The following is a 15,374-nucleotide window of genomic DNA, read 5'->3' on the forward strand; positions in this document are numbered from 1 at the left end:
CTGCTTGACCTTCCCTATTTGCATTAACCTTAAGTGGTTAAGGGTCATCCGGGAAACATGCGCTCTAAACACAAACCCTTATCTTAGTGTCAGGAAACCTGTATGCTAGGGTAGGATCACATTGTGGTATTGGGCAGAGACTCAGGCCCCTCCAAACAGGGCAGGATGAGTGGGCTGACATCCAAGTCAGGGAAACCCCTGGCTATGTTGTACATGACTATGTTGATTGATGACTGCAGAGCAGTTGAGGTTGTTTGCTGCTTGGTCAGCCGAGACATTAAGAGAATGGAGACCAGCTTTTGGCAGCCTCTACCATGTGAAGTAAGGAAGCTGATTATTTGGGCTTCTGTTTTTCTGGGAAAAAGTACAGTTTTTAATCTAATGGGAATCCTGCTAGCAGGCTTACACTGCTTCTGCCCCTGATGCTTCTTCAAGGTCCATTTTTGGCAGGAGGTCGCAGGCAGTTTTGAACCTTGCAAGTCCCTCTTTGACGTGCTGTTCCTTTCCCTTCCCTCTTTCCCCTAACTCCTGCAGGCCAAGTTATCAAGGTCATGTGTTGGTGTCTTCCTGGTTCCTGCCAGCATGATGGGGTAGCTGGTTTCAGAGGAAGATGTGTGGGTCAGAGCCTTCCTTCCTTGTTTGATCCTTTATTTGGATGGTAGAGGCTGCTCCCCCAAAACACAGTGGCACAGCCAGCCAGACAAGGACAAAGGGGCATTTACTATAGATTAAGGACTTGCAGAGACAGGAGCACCATGTTGTGGGAACTCAGGTAGTGTTAGGAAACAGGTATGTAGGTTCATGGAGCATGTCGGGGGGAAAAAAAGAAATAATCCAAGATGGGGAAATGTATGTGGAAGTGTTCCTTGCAGAATTATTTACAACAGGGAACAATTGGAATGTAAATGTGCAGCCACTTGGGAATGGTCAAAAGAAGGCAACCCTATGTAATTACTTTAAAAAACATTTTTGTGTAGGGGTACCTGGGTGGCTCAGTCAGTTAAGCGTCTGCTTTCGGCTCAGGTCATGATCCCAGGGTGCTGGGATGAAATCCCGCATCCGGCTCCCTGCTCAGGGAGTCGGCTTCTCTCTCTCCCTCTACCCCTCCCCCCGGTTGTGCTCTCTCTTTTTCTCTCTCACGCTCTCTCTTTCTCTGTCAAATAAATAAAATCTTTAAAAAAAAATGTTTAAAATGGGCCTGGATTAGAGATGTAAAGTATAGCATAGGGGATATAGCTGTAGTTTTTCCGTGTCTTGGTCCTTGGTGAAGAGTGGCTTGTCCCTGTGAGCTTGATCTTGCATTGTTCTGCCAAGTACTACTTAGGATTCAGCTACTTACTTTAGGTACTTCTTGAAGATAGATTCTGCTGCCTTAGCTGGAGCCAGAAACCAAGGGAGGACTGGAAGCAGTGATTTCAGGAAACTTTAGTCTGAAACTGAAGTTCCTGGTTACAGACACTACCTCTTGTTTCTCCAGCTATTTAAGGCATTGAGATGATTTTCATTAGAAAATCAAAATGTGAAGGCTCTCCAAGAACCACTAGTGTGTTAAGAATCTCTATATTCATTGTTTTTCCTGTTTTTCTTTTACCAAGAAATATTTTAGAAGGGAGATGCATAATCATTTGCTAACCAAAAATTTTTTGTGTGTGATTTTTTGAAGGTACATGGGAATAGGACTCTCAGCTCAAGGCGTCAACATGAACAGACTTCCTGGTGAGTCACCGGTTAAGAGAATATTTGTTCTGCTCTTCTGATCCATTCTGTGATGAGAATCATGGCGGCAGCCAAGAGGCTGGAGGGAATTTTGCTGACTACCTTACCTAAAGCCAGGCCATTGGGTGGAAGATCCTAAAACGTGGCCATGCTGGAATGGTATGGGCTTCCATTCCAAAAATTAATTGGAATTTGAACTGTTTGCAGTCAAAACCAACCTGAGCTTGCTCCTAGTGGAGATAGGCCTTAGTAGCCCTTACTCCCATTGGCCTTTGACCAGTTTGGGACTCCGGCATATATGGAGAAGAAGGCTCCTGCCAACCCTGGCTTCTCTGTTACTTCACCATTATTAACCATCAGTCTTTAAGTGGCCTCCCATTTGGAACATGGTCGAGGTGATTTTTTAATAAATAGGAAGTGTGCGAGACTTGGGTTGGCAGTCAGCAACCTCAGATTTGTGGAATCTCTGGACCCTGCAGATGGTCCTCTGCTACTACCCAGGCACCCTTTCAGCTGCTTTCTGCCCAGTGGCTCATGCCCAGTCTTGGGCTGTGTACAGTTGAAGGGATAGAAGCCTCCACCAGAAGCTGGTGAGTTCCAGAAGATGGTCCTAAGTCCATTTCTCCCTTCAGTGGCCTAAGTGACATGGTGCAAGATGCCCTGGCACCGCCATGAAGGCAGGCAAAGTCCCTGTGTTTTTGGCCTGGCTCTCTCTACTTTTTGTGCCTCAGACACAGAGAAGGCAGCTGGCTTTTCCAAAGAGAGAGCAGCACTTCAACGTTACATCTTTTCCCATCTATGCTTAATATCAGTCACAGATTTTCTTTTCTTTTTATTTATTTATTTGACAGAGAGAGAGAGCGAGCACAAGCAGGTAGAGTAACAGATAGAGGGAGAGGGAGATGCAGGCCTCCCGCTGAGCAGGGAGCCCGATACAGGGCTTGATTCCAGGACCCTGGGATCATGACCTGAGCTGAAGGCAGTTGCTTAACCAACTGAACCACCCAGGCGCCCCTCAGATTTTTTTTTTCTAATTGACTAATTTCAAGTACTTGAAATGTAGACTTGCTCAGGATTCAACTAATTGTCAGGAGTCTGAAAATTTTCAGCTTTGATCTGAGTGAAAACTGGCCTTTAGTTATTAATCAGGATATGTGTGGTATGTTTGGCTTCTTCGTGTAGCATGTGGCTGTAATCTTTTTTTTTTTTTAATATTTTATTTATTTATTTATTTGAGAGCGAGAGAGAATGCCTGCAACAGGGAGAAGGGACAGAGGGGGAAGAAGAGGGACAAGGGGCTCAATCTCAAAACCCTGAGATCATGACCTGAGCCGAAATCGAGTCGGCAGCTTAACGAGCTGAGCCACCCAGGTGCCCCTTAATCTTTTTCTTACTTCAAATGTGCTCTTTGAACTTTTGCACTGCTTTGGTGGCAGAGGAAAGAGGCTTATTATATAGAAGTAACTATTATAATCTGTTATTAACTGTCACTTTAAGCAACCCTGAACATTGGTTAAATGAATTTTTGTTAATCCACAGAAAAGAATACTATGCAGCCGTGAAGAGAATGAGGAGGTTCTTTAGGTACTGATTTGGAGTAATCTCTAGGATATATTGTTAAGTAGAAAATATAAGGCATAGAACAGTGTATAATATGCTACCAAATGTGCAAAAATAAAAAAGGCAAAATGAACATATCTATACCTGCTTGTACATGCATTGAATATCTTTGGAAAGCTACAGAAAAACTTGTACTATCAGCTATCCCTTGGGAAGGGACAGGGTGGCTAGAGATAGGACTGGGAAGGAGATTTTTCACTTTCAAAGTTTTCACATTTTCTTTCCTGTGAACATATTATTTGTTTAAAAGGTATAAATAGAATTAAAACAAAATAAACAAAAGCCAATGCCTTGTATGAAGGAGTCCTCACATCTGTCTTTCAGGTAGATTTGGAATATAGCCTTTTACCATGTGCTTGGCTTGGTATTCTAAGTTCCACATACTCATCCTTCTTTAGTAAGAACCATTTTTTGCATGGCTCATTTGGTTTGAGATCCATAGAGTGGAGCAGATGAAGTGGGAGGGGGAGGTTCAAGGTCTACCTGGGCTGACCTGAATCTCTTTGAGATGGAGCCATGTGGAGCTGGCCAGATCTGTTTGCCTCATTCGTAAGATGGGGTTTTGACCCCCTCCGGGCCAGTTGGAGGGCAGCTGCTGGTCATGTGCTTTGATGTCGTGAATGTAGCATTGTAGGGAAGTCCATGTGGGGCCCTTGTGCAGTCAGACCCTGTCCAGGCCCAGATGTGGGCCTATAGGAGAAGGGGCTCGGAGACAGTGGATGAGGTGTTAGTTCCCCCACTAACGTATCAGGAGAGTTGGCACTTTTTTTTACATCCTGAGTGGTGCATCTCTTGTTCAGCAGGAGAAAGGGGCCTCTGTAGGTATTATGCCTGTTTTCATTTCACTCTGCCTGCCAGCTCTGAGGGCTTTCCTTTCTGCCATATCTGATAATCTCCCTGATTATTCCTTAAGGTAGAAAGTAGGAATCAGATTGCAGCTAGATAGGGATTCTCCCTAGGAAGAATGGATGCGTCTGGCTTTCCCAGGGTACAAGGCTGGCTGAATGGCTGGGAAGACCTAGCACAGGACAGATGTAGGTAGGGGTAGAGGGGAGACATTCCTCTTAGGAATGATGGTGGGCCTGTTACTGTTCATCCCAATGCTGGATTTGGAAGATCAGAATCCCCTTCGGCACTTTCCATTTTCTGGGGTTGCTTTTTTTGGTATGTGTGTGGGAGGCTTAATGAGCATACATTCTCCAAAACTGAAAGTATCATCATTCATAAAGATTTGGACCTGAAGCTACAAGCATGTATTCCACTGGGGACATGAGATGGAGGATGGCAGCTGCTAAAGCCTTTCTGGTTGTTGATTCTGATTTCCAAGAGACCCTTGGTTGTGATGAAGGCTGTTGGGACTGTTTGGATATATGGTTGTGGGAGGTGAGTGATGATGGTGGCCTAGGCTGGGTGTAGAATTTGAGACTTTGGTGTTACAACTTCAGATAAGATGTTTGAGTACTGGTGTATCTTCTTGATAGATACTGTTGTGTTTCATGGAAAGTAGTGGTTGGAGTGGTGGTTGGTTACTGTGGCTTTACAGGGGTGTTTCAGCCTGGTGTCGTTTCAGCCTGGTGTCGAGAGACATATAGGAGTTTGCCAGGTGGGTCTGGGTGGTGGTACAATAAGGCCTGTGAGTAGATCTCTAAGTTGTCTAGTGTGATGGGATGGCTTCCTGGGGACAGTCAGGATGACCCAGTTGAAGGAAGAGTCTTATGTTCCATGTCAAGGGGCCAGGACTTCTTTATTTAAGCAGTGGGGATTGCAGGAGTATTTTGAACATAGGCAAAATGTGATCAGATTTGCTAATAAGTAACTAGTTCAAGAGTGAACTAGTGTAGAGGAGGCTAAGATGGGCTGCCTGGGCAGTAAGAATTGTAAGAGCTTAGGCGTGTGATAGAACTTCAGAAGGTGGTAGATTTTGCTTAAAAAAAGGACTCCCTTTCCTTATTCTGAAATACTTAACTAGAAGCATTTAATCATAAGTGGACAGTTATATTTATAAGTGCGTTATGGGTGTATATTGAGATAACTCAGCATATCTTGTTTAGTTGAGAAGAGTCCTACTTGGTCATTGGGTGGGTTCCTTATTTTCACGGCTGTACATGTAGATTACTTTTGATTTGTAAGTTTAGAAAAATTTATCAGCGAATCTGTCAGAGCCAGTTGGTCTTTTGGGGAGGACATCTTTTGAAGACTTTCCTTTCCTTTCTTATTAGCTTGTTCAGGTACCTTCTTTCTTACGGCATCACTTTCAGTATATTCTGCTTTGGTCATCTGATTCTCTTTATAGGAAAATGGCTACGATTAATATTATCCAAAACCTAAAAAGGGGCTCCTGGCTGGCTCAGTTAGTAGAGCACATGACTCTTGATTTCGGGGTCATGAGTTCAAGCCTCATGTGGGGTGTAGAGATTACTTAAATCAATAAAACTTCTTTTTAAAAAGATTTATTTCTTTATTTGAGAGAGAGAGAGAGCATGCAGGGGGAGGGACAGGAGAGGGAGTGGGAGAGAATCTTAAACAGACTCTGCTGAGCAGACCATAAGATTCACCCCTTTAAAGTGTACATTTCAGTGGTTTTAGTGTAGTCACAGAGTTGTGCTACCATCACCTCTATCTAGTTCCAGAACATTTTCATCACCCCAAAGAGAAACCCCATACCCATTAGCAGTCATTCCCTGATTCTCTTTCCCTGTAGCCCCTGAAAACCACTAATCTCCTTTCTGTCTCCATGGATTTTCCTTTTCTGGACATTTCATATCAGTGGAGTCATATAACAGGTGACCTTTTTTTTTAAAAAAAAAGATTTTATTTATTTATTTGACAGAGAGACACAGAAAGAGAGGGAACACAAGCAGGGGGAGTGGGAGAGGGAGAAGCAGGCTCTCTGCAGAGCAGGGACCCTGATGCGGGGCTCGATCCCAGGACCCTGGGATCATGACCTGAGCTGAAGGCAGACGCTTAACCGACTGAGCCACCCAGGCCCCCCCACAGGTGGCCTTTTGTGTATGGCTTCTTTTACTTAGCATACGGTTCTTGAAGTTCATCTAAGTTGTAGTGTGTATCAGAACTTCATTCCTTCTTATGGCCAAATAATATTCTATAATATGGATATATCACATTTTGCTTATCCATGTGTCTGTTGATGAATATTTGGATTTTTTTAATGAATATTTGTCTTGTTTCTCCTTTTTGGCTGTTATGATTTATGCTATAAACATTTGTGTACAAGTTTTTGTGTGGACATATGTTTCGTTTCATTTGATTATATACTTAAGGAGTGGAATTGCTGGGTCATGTGGTAACAACTTTTATTTAGGGTTTTGATACATTTAATTTTTGTTTATGGTGTGAGGTAAGGATCCAACTTCATTCATTTGCATGTGACTATCCAATTGCCCTAGCATCAGTTGTTGAAAAGACCATTCTTTCCTTACTGAATGATCTTGGTACCTTTGTTGAAAATCATTTGAACCAGAGATGTATGGATTTTTTTTCTGGATTCTCAGTTCTATTCCATTGATCTATATATTTGTCCTTGCCTGTACTATACTGTCTTGATTACTGTTGCTTTGTAGTAAGTTTTGAAATCAGAAGTGTGAGTCGTTCAACTTTTTTCTTCTTTTTCAGGATTGTTCTGACTCTTCTGGTTCCCTTGCAATTCTATATGAATTTTAGAATCAGCTTGTTAATTACTATAAAGAAGTCAGCTGGGATTTTGATTGGATTGCACTGAATCTATAGATCAGTTTGGGAAGTATTGCCATCCTAATAATGTTAAACTTTCTGATCCATGAACGTGAAGTGTTTTTCCATTTGTTTAGATCTTCTTTAATTTGCTTCAACAATATTTTCTAATTTTCAGATCATAAATTTTACATTTCTTTTGTCAAATTTATTCCTAAGTGTTTTATTCTTTTAGATACTACTGTGAATGGAATTGTTTTATTAATTTCATTTTTAGGTTCTTCATTGCAAGTGTATAAAATGTAATTGATTTTTGTATATTGATCTTGTGTTATCTTTTTGTATGATGCTAGATTCAGTTTGCTAGTATTTTGTTGAAGATTTTTGCTTCTACTTTTATTTCCTTTGCCTTTTGGTTTGTTTATTTCCCCCCATACTCTTAAGTATAGGTTTGTCATTGTATTTTAATTTTCTCACTAATAAAGATAGAATTTTATTGTTAGATATTTTTTCCTTTTTTTTAAGATTTTATTTTTATTTATTTGACAGAGAGAGAGCGCACAAGCAGGGGGAGCAGGCAGAGGGAGAGGGAGAAGCAGGCTCACTGAGCAGGGAGCCCGATGTGAGGTTCCATCCCAGGACCCTGGCATCATGACCTGAGCCGAAGGCAGATGCTTAAGGACTGAGCCACCCAGACGCCCCGTTAGATTTTTTTTTTCTACGTACTTCTCACAAAATGTTTCTTTTAAGATTTTATTTATTTATTTGAGAGAAAGATAGCAAAAGAGCACAAGCAGTGGGAGGGGCAGAGGGAGAGGGAGAAGCAGACTCCCTGCTGAGCAGGGAGCCCGATGTGGGAGTTGATCCCAGGACGCTGGGATCATGACCTGAGCCAAAGGCAGACACTTAAGCGAATGAGCCACCCATATGCCCCTCACAATTTTTTTTTAAATTAATTAATTAATTTGAGAGAGAGAAAAGAGAGAGAGCGTGTTGAGGAGGGGCAGAGGGAGAGAGAGTCTTAAGTAGACCCCACACTGAGCATGTAGCCTGACGTGGGGCTCAGTCTCACAACCCTGAGATCATGACCTGATCCGAAACCAAGAGACAGACACCTTAACCAACTACACCACCCAGGCACCCCCTCTTACAAATTTTTATATACTGTTTTAGTTTGAGCTTTTCATTTTAAGATAGTTTTTACATTCTTTATTCTTTTTTTTTTTTTTTTAAGATTTTATTTATTTATTTGAGAGAGAGAGAATGAGAAAGAGAGAGCACATGAGAGGGGGGAGGGTCAGAGGGAGAAGCAGACCCCCTGCTGAGCAAGGAGCCCGATATGGGACTCGATCCCAGGACTCCAGGATCATGACCTGAGCCGAAGGCAGTCGCTCAACCAACTGAGCCACCCAGGCGCCCTACATTCTTTATTCTTGATTTTCTTCCTGACCCAGGTTGTGTTCAAGACAGTAGAGTGCTCTGTAATTTTCACATGATTGGGCACTATTTAATTTTTGTGTAATTGGCTGAGCCTGACCTTATTCCATCATGATCAGGAATATGATGTGGCCTACCTTTTAAAAAATTTGCCTAATGCTGATTTATACTCCAGCACATCAGGTTTTGTGAAATATGTAGGTACAGAGTTTGTTCCCAGTCTGCCATAGAGTTTCCTATACATTTGTTTTTTCTTATTCATTTACATGTCAGTCTATTTTATGAATTTGTTACCAGAAGGTAAAAGAAATTTTGAAAATAATGTTACCTGCAACCTTGTGCCTAAGGGCTGAGGGCTTCAGGTTGGAGGGCTTAAGCAGCTGTGGGTCTGATGGTTGGTGCTGGGTCAGGAAGACAGTGGGTAGGGTATTGCAGGGAGCCACTGAGGGATTTAAGCAGGGGTGTGATCAGCCCAGGTTGGAGGGGGCAGGGGCAGGAGCAGGTGCAAGGAGGCCAGTTAGGAGACTGTCTCAGTGGCCCAGAAGAACATGGTGGTATCTTGGATTAGAGAGATGGGGAGGAGGACAGGCCCTGTGGGAGTAATTCATCTGGCTTGGTGTCTTCAGAATAGTGGGTGAACAGACTGCAAACTACTAGTGTTGTGCTTTCAGGATTTTGCTGATAGTTTGTTTCAAGAATTCTTTTATTAATAAAGTAGCCTGGTGATAGCCATTTCTGATGCCAAGTCTCAGTGTCGTTCAGAGCAAGTAGCAGAGTGCAAGTCGAACAGCCCTTGTCTGAGTCGGTCTAAGAAAGAGTCCAGCCTTGGCCTACCCAGGTGCTGCTGTCAAGAAGTACCTGGTCTGTGGCTCTAATATATTCCTGCCTTTCATGAGTCCTGGAAGAAAAGCTTATGAGGAATGGGAGGCCCAAGTGTAGAACTGAAGCCCCTTTTCTTATAGTTCCTGATCTGGTTGAGTGAAACCAGTAAGAACAGATGATGGACTTGACTGAGAGAGAGCCTCCACCCCTCTCTCTCTGAAGTAAGTACTTCTTGACTGTAGGAGATAACCTCTGTCTTACACACACACACACGCACACACACACACACACTCTCTCTCTCTGTCTCAGTCTCTCTGTCTCTCCCTCCCCCCCTTCCTTTCTCCTCTACCCTGAGCTGCTTGCTTCTCTGGTTGCCTGTATCTTGTTCCGGATTAGAACTTACAAGAGCTGAGTGAAGTGGGTGTGGAGGCAGTAGAGGCAGTTCTCTCTTTCTTTGAGGGGCCCAGAGACTCTCTGGCCTATGAATGGTTGACTGTACTTTGCCAAGGCCTGAAAGTGCAGCTGAAGGGCAGCTAGTGAGCCATCCAGGCAATTAGACAACTCACCTCTCTGTCTCCACTCTGTCTTTGAGCAGGTCACACCTCCAGAAGCCTCAGTGCTTTGTTGAAGGTCCAGCACACAGTGAACCTGCTTGCTCCAAACTAAGTTTATCTGACTGCAAAACCCAGATCCTCGTGCTTTCCTTGTGTCCACTGACAGTCGCTGTTCACCCTAGCCCCCAGGTGGCACTCTTCAGAGTAATCTTCGCCCTGTCCCTTTCCTCATCTCTTGGTTCTGCCACTCCCCAAGTGTGTCTTTAATCTGGCCCCCTTCTCTATCCTCACTGTCATTGCCTCCCCACTGGGCTCTTTCCATGGCCTCCTGATTCATCTCTCTACCTCAGGCCTCTGCTCTTCACTTCCTGTCCCTTGCCCGTTTTGTGTTTCTGACCCCTCTGCCAGGGATACAGGCCTGTGAGCCTTGCTCAGCATCTTCTGCCCCTCCTGCCCTCCATACAGGCTGCACACCAGCATGTTTGTGAGGCCCCAGATACGCTGCAAACATACCCTGCTCTGCCCCTTGATAGATCCCTTCTTGCTGTGGGGGTGTCCTTCCTGCTTGTGTCCCCCTGTGCAATACTGCCTGATCCTTTTAGTCCTGACCACATTTCTGTGATGACGCTTACCTTCCTGCCTCGTGGGACTCCTTCATATTTACCCAGCAGTGTTCTCGCTGGGACTTGGGCCACATCTTTTTATCACCACTCTCCCAGAGTGAGCACAAATGCACTCGGGCTGTTCCTGCATCTTGCTGGGCTCTGCCTCAGCACCGTGGCTTCCGTAAGCCAAGTGTGGTTCTGGAACCAGTCTTGAGTCAGGTCCCTGCTGGCCTGCAGCGTGCCTTTGGCTGGGAGGAGCCTTTATTTGGAGCTTGGCCTCCCTACTCTGCCCTAACTATTGCGGCATTGATTGTGCATGGGGGCTCTGCCCCCACCTTCTACCTATAAGAGGAGTGACCATCCCCCCTTCTCTGTATGTTAGGGCTCAGTGTCGTTGAATCAACTATGGGCTCACATTTAGTCATGTGTGGAAACAGATCTTTAGGGTTGTGGTCAGCTTGTGGAGCAGTATGCAGTCAGTGGTTGAGAACATGGACTCTGGAGACACACCATCTGCATTTGCATCCTGGCAGCTTTGTTACCTGAGGTAAGTTATGTAACTACTCTGTGCCTCTCATTTCTCCATCTGTAAAATGCAAACAATACTAGTTTGTAACTCACATATGGAATGGTTATGAGAATTTAGTGAGTTCTTGTGAAGTGCTTAGAATAGTGCCTGATAAAGAAAGTGTACATATATGTTAGCTTTTGTTGGAATTGAGAAAAAGTATTTTTTCCTACCTGAGGAAGGATGTACCTATACATTTGAAGTTCTTAAGTAAATAAGTAAGTAAGTAAGTAAGTAAATAAATAAATAAATAAATAAATAAATAAATACAGTTCTTTTATGAATGTTTGTATAACAGAGTGGAGTTAGGTGTAATCGGAACTACATTTTCTTTCCAGTGCTTGTGTTTTCTGTATCTGAGTAGCCATGTTAGTACATATTAACCGGAGTTGAATTATGGAGGATGAAGATGGCATAGCAAATAAAGTCAGGATATTGATGTTTCACGTGTTCTCGTGTACTGGCTCAGCACAGCCGTCTTTGCCTCTAGGGCTGTCGGGAGTAGGGATAGCCACTCTCGGGGTCTCACTTGGTCCCGGGAGCAGACGATAACAGAGTACCTTTGGTATGAGACTGGTAGTCAGACTTTCCCAGGAACATATGGGCACGTCTCAGCTTGCATGGTCAGAAGTTTCTGCATGGTCAGAAGTTTTGATGTTTACCTTTTGTAAGATGTTTTTGGCCTCCATTAAATGTGAAACCAAGGAACACATGTGGTCCAAAATAAGAATGTCAGAATTTTTGGGCAAATGGCTTGAAAGCAGGGCAGGATAATCTACAGGCAGGTGAGTTCCTGCAGCCCGGCCCTCCCGTTGTTGATTTGGCAGCAAGCAGCATGGGCTGCGATCCCTGGATTGAGGAAGCAGGGAGGAAAAGCCAGGGGCATGGCTAGAGAGAAGGTTTTGGGCTTCTCCAAATCTTGGGTGCTTTGAAGGGGTTGAGGATAAGACAGATCTTCCTTTTGTGCCTTGTGCCTCAGAGAGGGCCAGGAAGACTCAGGCTGTGTTGATAGGTAGCCCCATGTGCATCAGAGCTGGGTAGCTGATAATTTTCTCCTTGCCATTTCTGAGCAGGAGGCAGCTGTTCTGGTGTGCCGTATATTACCTTAATTACTACAACCCCTCCAAGGAGAACCCTTGAGGCTTACTTACTTCATACTGTTGGAAAAGAAGCAGCTCCACAGCTGGGCACTGGGGGTTGGGAGGGTGCATATCTCCTGAAGCAGATGGCACCTCGCAACTAGGCCCTGATAGGGGGGTGGGAGGGTAGTAGGGGAACTGTCTGCCTGCTCCCACAGGATGGTCATGTTCAAGTGAACATCTTTTCCTCCCCCTAGAGCTTACCTTAACTAAGCCTACCCTGAATGGTCTGTTAGGAGCATGCCCCCGGGAATGTTTGTGTCCCGATCTCGTGGCTGGGGCCTGCTTCTGCTGGGTGGGACAGGTTCTGCAAATAGCCGATATTTCACATTTGCACGTGCCGTGTGAGAGGAAGAGCAGATAGCAGAGATGAGGGCAGAACATGGGTGTTTATGCCAGGTTCACGAGTGCCGAGGCTAGCGCCTGTCAGTGTGGCAGGCACTGACAATAAACCCTCATAACTTGCAGTGTAAGGTGTCTGCTCAGTGCAAATACCAATAGCAGGTGGCTTTGCACAGTGAATGTCTTAAAGTTTACTGGCATGTAGGTGGGTTTCCAGTACTCTGGAAATGCTCTTTGTCGGTACCCACTAAGCAGGCACTCCTTCTGTCCCACTCCATGTAGTGTGAAGACCCTTGTTCCCCCCAGCTGATGAGCCCTGCTCATGTCCACCTGTAAACACCACTGTCTTTGGATATCTTTCACCCCAGGATCTACAGGGCTTCACAGGAGTCTGCCAGGGGGCTGCTCAGCCCCTCCATGAGTCCGGTTGGGTGAATTGAGTCATCAGGGCCCCACTGGGAATCTGGGTGTACCTGCTCCTAACCATGGCAGAGCACCTGGAAACAGGCCTCAGCAACACTGGTGTGATTGTAGGCACCATACAAGCCTCCCAAGTGAGTGCCGGCTTAGGCTGGTAAAGGGAAGAAGCCGACTGGTGATGGCCTTGCAGTTCATGCTTATAAAGTGCCTCAAAGTAGCCCTGTCTAGAAGAGGCAGGCAGTCAGGAGATTCTCTGAAGCTGCTGGAGCAGCTGCCCAGGACCAGAGTCGTGGGAAGAATAGGTTGGGGTTTGTGTGCCTGGTGCTGCCCAGCTGCCCTCACTGCCTTGCTCAGTCTGTTCTTTCTCTGTCTGTGATATCCTTGGGAAATGACCTGGCTGGGACTGGAGGGGTAGATACCCGGGTTCCACTGGGAAGTCCAGAGCAGAGGGTGGTTTGGCAGTCGGGGCCCAAGAGCCAGGTAGCTGTTCAAAATCCCTGCTGGTTCCCATGGTAGTTAATGGTGCTAGTGCTGCAGGACCCACTGTCATCCCTGCTGCGGAGCTTGTCTCATGTTTCTGCCTCCGGGCTACTCCTCCCTGGGTCTGCAGGGCCCTGGGCCCCGTGGCCAGCCAAGTCCTGGTCCTTTTCTGTGGGCCTCTTGCCTCAGCCACAGGGAGACCTGTATTACCGTAACATATCACCGTAACATATCACCATAACATATCAGGGCTGCTTGGCAGCCTTTTGAAGTGAGGCAACTCTGTCAGGCATGGAAGTTATTATTCCTGGTCCTGAGATTTCTTGTCTGAAGTATCCTGTTTTCTTCTTCCAAATACCGGCTCCCATCTCTGTAGCAGAGGTAAAAATTCTGGATTTAAGACTATTTTGCAGGACAGGTTAAGTCTTTTGAGGTAAGAGGTTTCATCAACAGCAGAAGGGCCAGTTCTGAAACCTGAGTTTGTCAGTCTCTGAAAACAGAGATTCTCAAGTGTTCTCTGGTATGGTTGGAGGCTGGGGCCACCTCCGGGTGGAGCTGAGTGGGGACTAGTTACTGCTCAGTCCCTTGCTTCCCTAGTGCTGGGCAGAAGTCTGTATCTAGGTGTCCTGCACCACCATGCCTGGGCCTCCTTGTGGGAAGGGTTTTGTGCATGCCCATCTTCAGGGTCTGGCAGTCTGTACAAAGTCACAGGCTCCTACACTACCAGGGGTCACCCATCCACTGACTTTTCCCAGAGGTTCAAAAGGAGCTCACTGGAGACAAGGAAAAGGCGAACCCAACTCTAGAGGAGAGATACCAAGGCCTAGAAGCTGAGGTTACCCCTCAGTTTTGTGGGACAGTGCCACCCCTTTCCTTAGCCTGATTCAGCATGGATGACAGACCCAGTCTGTCTTATGGGAGCCTGAGGTATAGGCGGGTAGCTCTGTTAAATATGGCAGATGCTACTTGAGCCCTGTCCTACCCAGACCTAGCTAGACTCCTCCTGGCTTCCCTGTGCTCCCCTGGCCATCAGGTATCTGTTTCTTTTGGGGCAGGGAAGGAGTATGACTCATGGAAGGCCTCTTTTATGCAGGTGCTGGCTGTACACCCCCTGGCCTTGCCTACGGTTTCAAGCTGACACCTGCTCCTATCTCAGTGTAGGGCCTGGATCCCCCTGTGAGGGCAGGCTCCACCTGGTGTCAGTTCCTGGTGTCACCAACTACCTGTAGAGCCTTTTTCTCCTGCCCTCCTTACCTTGGCTTCCATGCTGAGCAGACTCCCAGGGTACCCTTGACCCCTTTTGCTTGGAGCTGCCAGAGGCATAGCCTTAGGGTTGTATAGATCCTGTTCCTTGGTCCCAGGGGTTCTGAGAGTTTGGGGTAGCAGCCATGTGAGTAGTATGATGGGCCTTCTCTGATGCCACCTCGCTGCAGCTGCTGAGTGAAAAGTTCTCTTTTGCTTTCCCATTATCCATTGTTGAGCTGCTCCAGGCAGTGGGTCCTATCAGATTTTTTAAGCTATTTGAGGTTTGGGAAGAAACATTTATCTGATGCATTTCCAGGGAGGGATGGCTCTGAGTAAGTGGCCATCCTTGAGAAGCAGCCCTGCCAGGAGGTCTCCCAGGACACATGTGTTCTCTCCACAGCAACCTCAGGCTCATTAATCACCCTGACCAAACTAGCCCAGCACCTTCCCTCCATAGCCAGTCTCACAAGTGACATTTTGAGAGCCACTGGGCATGGCTGCTGAGCTCTGTCAAGTGCTCTAAGGGCCAGGTGGCCTCCCCAGACAGCTCCCCAGAGTGGAGCAGGCCTGGGACTGCCGTTGGTGAGCTGTTAGTTAGGAGAGGTGGGTGGTCCACCCTTGCTTGCTCCCTCGGGGATAAAGGAAACAGGAAGTCTCAAGTGCCCGGGATTGACCATGAAGCTGGTGTTAGAAATGGAGAGGGAAGGGAAACTCAAGGGTGAGTACTTCCTGCGGG

The 15,374-nt window shown here is 46.0% G+C and overlaps 1 protein-coding gene across 1 annotated transcript in view; it reads left to right on the forward strand.

Moving 5' to 3' along the window:
- Window positions 1-15,374, forward strand: part of RANBP10 (RAN binding protein 10) — a 65,239-nt gene that overhangs the window by 21,147 nt on the left and 28,718 nt on the right. The window contains exon 3 of the mRNA XM_035024957.1: window positions 1,664-1,716. Within this exon, the coding sequence (XP_034880848.1) occupies window positions 1,664-1,716 (53 nt within the window). The remainder of the gene's footprint in view (window positions 1-1,663; window positions 1,717-15,374) is intronic.

The sequence above is a fragment of the Mirounga leonina genome, unplaced genomic scaffold (assembly GCF_011800145.1).
Source record: "Mirounga leonina isolate KUSES-001 unplaced genomic scaffold, KU_Mleo_1.0 Mir_180, whole genome shotgun sequence".
Lineage (NCBI taxonomy): Eukaryota > Metazoa > Chordata > Mammalia > Carnivora > Phocidae > Mirounga > Mirounga leonina.